The sequence below is a fragment of the Pygoscelis adeliae genome, unplaced genomic scaffold, assembly GCF_000699105.1.
Source record: "Pygoscelis adeliae isolate BGI_AS28 unplaced genomic scaffold, ASM69910v1 Scaffold282, whole genome shotgun sequence".
Taxonomy (NCBI): domain Eukaryota; kingdom Metazoa; phylum Chordata; class Aves; order Sphenisciformes; family Spheniscidae; genus Pygoscelis; species Pygoscelis adeliae.
Genome location: NW_008824352.1, coordinates 3,933,357 through 3,942,718, shown reverse-complemented (window position 1 = coordinate 3,942,718; position 9,362 = coordinate 3,933,357). Strand labels below are relative to the sequence as shown.

The window sequence follows — 9,362 nt, the reverse complement described above, 5'->3', positions numbered from 1 at the left end:
AAAAAAAATTTAAAAAAAAAGGGAGTAGAACAACCCAGCTCTAGATGGCAGCAAATCGATATTCACCCCTATGTACAGAGACACCGAGAGCATCAACTATTTCCAAACAGCCTGTATATTTTCAGTAGTTATTTCAGTATACATATATATTCAGTAGTATATTTTCAGGCATGTTATTATTTTCACTTTTTCGCACAGGCTAGACCAAATTTGACTGTGCAAAGTTGTTAGGAATCAACCACAATTCACTACCAACAATTAGAAAAATAGTCCTCTCATTTCAAGAACTAATTCAACCGGCAGAATTAATTTTCCTTTTTTTTTAAGCTTGATTTGATTATCTTTTGCTGTAGAGACTGGATAATTCAATAGAATGATCCAGAAACACTGGAGACTAAGAATTTAAGAATTTTAAATTTAAAAAAATTGGGTCCTTGCATAATAACTGTGTTCATTTCCTTTAGTTAGTTATGACTGGCAATTATAACGTGGGGGATTTTTTTCCTAAAAAACCCCAAACACGGATCTTAAAAAATGCGCATCACCCCAATATGTAATGTCACAAATAAAACTATTACTTTTGTAACAAAAAAAAAAAATCTACAGACTCATCTTTCTTTTTCTTTCGCAGCAGCGGCACTGCAGAAACATAACCGAGCAGGCCGGGGACGACGGCAATAGTTCAGGTAACAAGGGCAACAACGAAAGCCAGGTTTTACCTAGGCAGGTGAATGTCACTCATTAGGTACCAAGCAAGACAGCACAGAATTGGTCATGTAAAATGACAGTGTAAGCACATTGAAAGTGGCCGTGGCAACTTCTACAAACACCCACACGCGAGCTGATGGGAACACGCACAACAGCGCAGCGCTGGGTGGTCCTCAGTGGCAGCATCGCCGTCACATGCAGAACTCGCATTTATTTATTTATAGAAGTGCTCGGGGTCAGCAGGCAGCCACGTCCAGTCAGTCAGTGTTAAGGCATGCTTTTCATATGCTCATTTATTTTGTTTTCTGGCACCTTCCAATATTCCATTTTCCAGGGCATTTTAAAGATACTTATTTGAGAACATACTTATGCTGTCTATGTCTAAAGGTTCTCCCATGTCCTTCCATGACTCTGCCAATCCAATCTTTAATTTGCGTTACAAAATACAGATATCAATTTGAGCATTTAAAGGTAAATCTTGACTTTCTAAACCTCACCAATAGAGTACATTCGCAGCCTAGAAACAGTAAGGGGCAACAACAGCGAGGAATCATCAGTTCAACTTACCATCAGGGAAAAAAAACAGTGGCCAAAGTAACAAACTCACAGGGTATCCAAATATATGCTTTATGCAGGTGTGTCACATCTGCCTGATTTTTTAGAGCTCATGTTCTCACATTAGAAAACTAGTATCTATTTTATTTCCCAAGAGCAGCCAGCCCAGACCTCTCAGGCTGGTCTTTTGTCTTGTGCTCAGTTTAATGACCCACATTTCACGTGAGCCTGGAAATAACCGACATAGCTCAGCAAATATCTAGTTTACATGGCTAAATCGTAAAGAAAAGCAATGGAGAGTTACAAGTTAAACAGGCTTAAGTATTATTGTCTTCCCTCTCCGTGAGTATTTAACAATTACGTATTACTTATTTACAAAGTCTAGGCTTACTCAGTTAGTTGTTTTCTGATATTTTCCACTATTGTTGTGACAGCTTAAAAGTATGCACCGCTGGAAGTATTAGATAAGCTTTTCAATGTTTAAAACAGAAACGGGTAAGTAAAAGTAGTTACTCAACTAGGAATCTGGGTAGAAAGAAAGGCAAAGATATCAACATTAGGGAGTATCTTCACTTTGTGCCGAAACTTATTAACCTGTGCAACTGAAATTATTTAGACTAAAAGAAAAAAGTAATTCTCAAAGATGGTCATTCAAACATTTGTTTATTCACACCAGAATCGGCATATGAGGATGTGATGAATTAGACCAAGAATTTCAGAGAGGTTAAAATACCCAAAAAGTGTCACAGTTAGTCAAACAGTTCAGGAATTATCACTATAAGAAAATAATAATCTGATGCAGGGTAGCAATTCATATGATGTATTTTGAGATGTCTTCCAAGTAACAGTCACATAAAATTGATGTTTCAAGTAATCTCCTGACCAGTCTCAGCCTTCTGCAGTAGCTGCTCAGGATGAAACAAACTGAGACTGAAAATACCCCAAAACATCTATGAGCAGCAGGTCTGATACGACCTCTTAAAAGGTGTGGGGAAGAAAGAAGTATTTTTGGAATAACAGGAATTAAGAACCCCTTCTAAAACTTTCTGTGTGTAACAACCACCACTGAATCTTCTGTTCTCATAAGGTTCCCAAACACAAGATACTTCTTCCCAGAGTCATCTCCCAGTATGCCAAGTCAGAAATAGTATTTTAACATTTTTAAATACCAAAAGCCCTAGAGTCATTCCTATAAACATGAAAACATTGTGTCTTTTGCAGCAGTTTGATAATTTGCAAGGAAGGCAGAAATGACCCAAATAGATCTGTCACATATTTTAAAGTAAAGAAACAGAAGTATAAATATCCTCAACTTCATTAGTAATTTTTTCGAATCCTTTTCTGCTACACAGGAGACTGCTTGCAGGCAGACATTATGGAAAGTCTAGAGGACATCCCAGACAGCAATGGATAGGAAAGTCAAGGCAATCGACATTTGTCTCCTGATTTATGGTGAGACTGGCTACAGCAGAGGAAAAGAGATGCTGGAACAGGCTAAACCGCTACTGCGCTGACAGGGATGCATGCAGAATGAAAAAGAAAATGGAAAGTAGAATTCTGAAACAAACTGTTACATTTAACAATTCCATCCTTGTGGTTTTTGGTTTTTTTGTAACAAGAAAGATGTTACTTCATCGTGGAAATTTAAATTAAGCTGTACACTGGGTTACTTATTTATCTGAAGAACAGTTCTGCATGCAAGCTGGTCATCTACTGCGGAACTCTTTTTTGTTATTAAAAAGAGCATGTTTGATGTTTTAGTAACATAAATGTATCAGTTTGGAAATGCCAGTGGCTCACTCTGCTTTTCCTGTCCACCTCAAGGATGTTTTCACCATATTGGGTAGGTTTTCAGACAAAGTTGCAGTTTTGGAAAAAAAACAGGTCGAGTAGCTAATAATCCTGCCTTCAAATTTTCAACCGTCTTCTCAAAGCTTAGACAGTTTTGGACATATTCACAGACTTCCCTTCTTTTGGGGGAGTGCAGAAAACAGCTGAAGATGAACACAGCGGTGCACAAGCTTAAACTTTTGTGTAAAGAGGAGTACCAGTGAAGTTTTCCAGCAAGGACGGTTGGACACTGCCTCGCTCGGTTTTTGCCTCTTAACACACCCATGTCTACCACACCAAGCACCTCGGACAGGAGAGGAGACGGTGGTCCTATCAGACCTTGGACATCTGAGCTACTTCCTCCATGCCTTTGGGAGCAATAACTGCAAGTCTGTTACAGCTGGCTATTATTACAGTTCAGATACTTCCTTCTAATTCTTTGATCCCATTTTCACTTTTTAATTCTGTCAGAGTAAGCAGAAGAGGAGTTAAGATTGTGTTGCTGTTCAGAAGCAAAGCTGCAGCAGAGAAGACGGAGAAAGAAAAAGTGTTAAAAAAAAAATATCCATGCAAGCTTATAAAGGAATGTGGTGCCATAGGAGTCCCAGGACAAGATCAGGATGTAGAATCTAGCACAGATCCAAATTTCCCCAAACACTGGGGATGTTCAGCACCATTGTTTTGAACCTAGTCCCTGAATGAAACACCTCTATTCTCTTCCAAAATATTATATGGAAGGCTACAGAATTGTATTTTACAAAAGTATATTTAAAACCTTACCGTCAAATGATTTAACAGAGGGGGCCATTCACTTCACTATCTTGTTTACTGGAAAGAGCTAATCGCATGTTGTTTTCCCACTATATCTCTTGAAGTAACTCTACAGAGTATATAATTTTCATCTGCACATCAACTCCCACTGAGTTACCAAGGCCCTCTCACAACACACTTAAAAGTGTTGTTGGGGAGGGGGGGAGGAGGGAGGTGGTGTTCCCCCCACAGTTAGCTTCTGCTCCATAAAAATAAAATTGGCCAAAAGAAATCATCCTGAAACACATCTGCAAACATGTTGGCAGCTAGGAGCTGGCAGCTATAGCCACATTCTGAAGAATCCGTCATTATCCTTATAGGAAAAAAAGGAAGGAAGCAGGAAAGTCAAGTAAGTCTTGTAGAATGAACTCAAGTTTCTAGCAAACAATTTGAAAATGTGGCCTCAGAAGTCTGTCTATTTTCTGGATTTTGTGCTATTTCCTATACCCTCCATATTCTTTCACTTCTCTCCTTCCTCCTCTTCTTCCCAATAGTTTGCTCTGTCCTGCAAAGGGAATCAACTCATTCCTCACCCTCTCAGAGCTACTGCATTCACTCTCCATATTCTTTTGCTCCTTTATAAAGTCCTGTTCCTTTAAAGCTGCAGTCCCTAAATTTTCTCTTTTTAAAACAGGAGAGAACCGATTTCTGCCCCACAAAGCCTCCTCAGGGTGTCAGTTAAACACTCCCCCTTCCCCATAAGTCACTCCTGCCCCGACATTCCCTCTCCCCTCTCTGGGTCAGGCTCCTCCAGCACCTCTCCCTGTGTGCCAACAGGAAGCAAAGCAGCATCTGCTACTTGAGAGGCAGCAATAAAGGTTAGAAAAGCTGCCTGCTGCTTCTCTCCCAGGAAGATACTTGGAAGGAACCGATACTTGTGTATCAGTTATCTGGAACGGGCTTTGAAACCCTAGAACATTTCTGGATGAACAAATTGCTGGCAATCATCGGGGTAGGGGAAAAAAACCACCACAAAACAAACAAACAAGCCCTACACATTGCTATGCATTCATTACAGTTAATAAAATTAGTTTATATATATTTTCTATACAATTCTGCATACGTGTACACAGACACACACACACTGCACATACTAACATGGGCATGCAAGACTTTAAATACTCCCAGCTTCCTACACGCAGTATTCACCGTTCCGAGGTTTGCCTAGCATCGGTCCCGACACCTTTTACACACACCACCTGCTGCGCGCGACATCCTCCAAGTGGAGTTCTCTAAAGAGCTCAGCACTGACCTTGTCGCATTTCCACTGGAATCAACAGCAAAACTTAATTTGATTTTTGATGGGAAAATGAGCATCTTTGAAGTTATGCCCTTGATATAGATTATTTAGGCAGTGAAACGTCACTTTCTACAGCCAAGTGCTAAGGGAGTTTGGGTTAGTGAAGAATTTTTTTTTTCAATTCTCCAGATTTTACATTATTACAAAATTTAGAGTAAGCCTGTTTGAAGGCTAATGTTCATACTTCCTCTAGAAATGTCAATTCATATGTCATTATTTACAGAACGCAAAAACTGCCTGAAGAGAAAGCCATCAAAAATAAGCAGTCTTAGTTAAGATGGTGGACTTAGCAATACATGCAAGAAAATCATGGAAACAAACCATTAAGAGAAAAAAAACCACTTCAGTAGGCTTACTACCATATACTACTGCAAGAAACTCAACACACTGGAATAGCTTTTCTCCTTACCTCTGGAGTGTTTTTCTTGAACTCGCGACTTTGCTCAATAAGTTTTTTCCTAGACTGCTCACTTTCATCTTGCCGGTTAGCCAATATTGTTGCTGTGGTATCGAGCTCTCTCTGTCAAGAAAAACAAATTAAAAGAAAAAAAAAGGAACTATTGTTAGAGCTCAGCTTCTCACAGAAATAAAAACAAAAGCTCATATGTACATCATGCAATTTGGAATATCGAGACGGTTGGACTACTGAGCAGTACAGAACAAAGCATCAAGCTTCCAGAAATTGGACCTCCTAAATAACATCAAATGAAGTTCTACAACCTTTTTTATTCCATCTTGCAACCAAAACATCACCGTTTTTCTCAAAAGCATTCATGGCTTTACCACAACATTACACAGGATAGCAGCAGTGGCATGCAACACACACCTCCTAATAGTTTCCGAAATCCAGTGAAGATTACAGGTCTTGGATATGTTCAAGCCAGGTTTATTTTCACCTGCCTGCTTTTTAAAGATACCGGATTTTCCCTTTCTGAGTTACTCTATGAAAAAAAAATTCTAATCAGCTCAAATATTGGTTAACCTTATACTTCAGCCTAGACTGGTTACGCTTCAGTCACTCTTAATTGCAAATGACATCCTGTATACAATTCTGTACTGCCACTGCAATGCTCTTTTTCCATTTAAGCACCAGAAAACCTGCTGCGCCACTGGCATCTGTTCATAATTCAACAACCTGTAACAGACCAGACCGAAAAAACCAAGCCTGGGACCTCCTGTTGGGTCTAACTCCAGGTCCCCAGTAGTTGGTCAAGTCACTGACCAGGTCACCTCTTGATACCACCACACACAGAAACCAGGGTAAAAGTAAAGCAGATCTGGTTACTACGAGATGGTTAGCATAAAAACTTTACCGTGCATCGGGGTCATATATACTTCCCAGTGGAACTGCGCACCCAGTATGGGGAAACAAAAATGGGAAAACAAAAGATTTGCCTCTTCCTATTTTTGCAGAGGTGTTAGAAATAGCAACAGACAGGAGGTACCTATGGGACAACCTGCTAAAAACCCTGTTCTGCAAGTTTAAAAAAAGAATGTACAGGACTAGCAGGTAGGAAGTAACAGGTAATTCAGCTCCTGAATTCTTTTCTAGATACTCTGTGAAAAAGCCTAATTCCAAATTCTTAGTTACACTTTTGTATGGGTAAATCCTGTAACTGTGAATGTAACTGTGAATAAAACACGATGGATGTACGTGTGTTTTATGTGACTCCACAGTTTGACCTCTGGAGGAAAAAAAAAAAAAAAGCCTTCTGCAGTTTCCAACTCAAAAGGATCAATACTTTTTTCCCCCTTTAGGTTTATTACCACAAAATTAAGAGACTTTTTTTTTTCCTAATAAATATATGGACCATAGTTATCTTAATCCTTGGAAATAAGCTAAATATGACAAATGGATTTGAAGCTAGGCAGCATGCTGGAGCCAGTGACCTAAATATTGTCACTGTAATGCTTAAAAAACCCTCTATTTCTGACTTTGAGGAAAAAAACAGGGCAATATGTCCACCAGATCTTGGTTTGGAATTCTGTAACATATGTGAAATCTATTGCAGAAAAGTGGGAAATACTTAACAGTTGGATAAACCACATTTGAAATTCATCCCAGCTAAGTTTATGCAAGAAAAAAGAGCAACAGAAACCAATGTGGTTAAGCAGTACTATAAAGAGCAATATAACGGCTAAGCAGAAGGCTTTTAAAAAATATAAACAATCTGGTACGGCCAGCAACTTGGAAAACTATATTTAAAAAGGAAGCACACATTTAAAGCAAAGTAAAGAAAACACAAATCATGAAGTAAGAGGGAATTTCAGTAGACCAAAGAATCAAATACTCTGTTTTACAATATAGAGTGCTAGCAAGCAACTTTACGAATGGAAAAGTAGACTTTTAAAGACCTATACTTTCAAGTTTAGAGACACAAAAAAAAATCTGATTAAAAAATAAATCATATTTCATATATTGTGCTATTATGAAGAGTCAGGTAGCAAATGAAGAATAACCTTCTTGCCCTCACTGCTTGATTGACACCAGCGCCCCAATGCACTTACTACAGACACCTTCCCATTACTTTCAGAATTCCTTCTGGGACAGGTATGATAAGTTCTCACCACAAAACATGTCCTTATGTGCCATCTCAGGTACAGACGTCGCCAGGGAAAAATGCCATCATGCAACTACACTGAACTGTTTGACGCTGTGGGCTGAAGCCCAAAAGCTCAAGATCTTACCCAGCATTTACAAACAGATATAGTAAGATGCAATTCCAGAGGAGAAAAAGTAGATATCTAGCTCCATATACAAGATCTGATATAAAATGAGATGTTAAATCTTCAAGCTATGTCATAGTTAACAAGCCCCAAATCAAAACTATTTGGAAAATCACTATTTTTTACTCCCTTACTTGATCTCAGCCATGTACACTACAAGTTTTATTTATTTAAACGTACTAATAGATACAGGATTAACGGAAGATTTTTCATACTTTTGTGACTTGATCTCATGAGATACCCCAATTTTGGTACAAATTCAATGTGGCCAATGCATTCTTTCTGCAAGCAAGCATGTATTAAGGGGTAAGTAGTATTAACTTTGAGATTTCAAACCTGAGTACTGTATAACACTCAAAGGTATACACGCTTCCCAAGCCTTGCAACCACTAAGTAGATATTAAGTAAAAGGAGATGCAATACCGTACAGACAGAAGCATATTGGAATGTCCTTTAAAGCATAACAAAAATAGGAGACCGTGTCTCAGTATCATTCTCCACACCTTTGAAATCAAAAAGGTTCCAATGAAAAGCAAACAGAAACCAGGGCTCAAAGGTGTCGCAGCGGTGAACTGCCTACAGAAAGGATTCAAAGCCTGGAAGCTTTAGTTCCACTGATTCAACATTGGCTAATAAACTTTCTGGCCAAAAATAGCCACCGTTCAATCACTCCTGCAGGAAGTGAGTCGCTGCTTGGAGCACATTTTGAGAGAGAACAAGCAAGACCATTATCTTTCCCCTTGCCCCAAAGTCCCATAGATTTAGGGCAGACACAGTTCACACTGCTTAAGCCACAGAAGAACTTTCTCCAGGGTTTCTACTTTGACCCATTTCAACAAATTTATTGGGGGTGGAGGGAGGCAGTGGGAAGAGAGGAGACAAGAAAGTCTTATGCTCTTAAGTGCAGGAGTCATCAAAAGCAATCCTCAGAAAACAACATTAAAAGGTTTCTTTCATGCAATATATATATAAAAAAAATCTTAAACCAGGAGGGTCAATCTGCTATCCACTGTAACTACAATCAACTTGGAACTGAATTTGTCTTCCTTTAATGCAAGTATTTCTAGCCTCTTTTAGGCTCCCCAGGAGCCATCCCTCTTCATTCTGCCTCTGTCACCCCCGTGCCACAGACCACGACAACACGGCTGTGCAGGGAGCCACAACAGGAGAGCAAGCCTGCTGAAAACCAATATCCCACTGTTCCCCCTGAACTTTTGTTGCACTGAATCGGTTCTCTGTTCAGGCCCCCACTGCAGCTACAAGGTGTCGTACCATTACAAAAGGGAGGTGGGAAACCACAGCTGGAGGGAGGGAGGCTGGTGGAATCCCCGCTTTCGGCACCAACCTGCAATTAGGTTGACCCCAAGTAATTATGAAACTCCAGCCTCACTGCAGGCAGGTTTCAAGGTTGTTTTCTTTTACGGCTGACACC

The 9,362-nt window shown here is 39.5% G+C and overlaps 1 protein-coding gene across 1 annotated transcript in view; it reads right to left on the bottom strand.

Moving 5' to 3' along the window:
- CUX1 (cut-like homeobox 1) overlaps positions 1–9,362 on the bottom strand; it is a 208,358-nt gene that overhangs the window by 193,100 nt on the left and 5,896 nt on the right. The window contains 1 exon segment of the mRNA XM_009319326.1: positions 5,613–5,723. Coding sequence (XP_009317601.1) covers positions 5,613–5,723 — 111 coding nt within the window.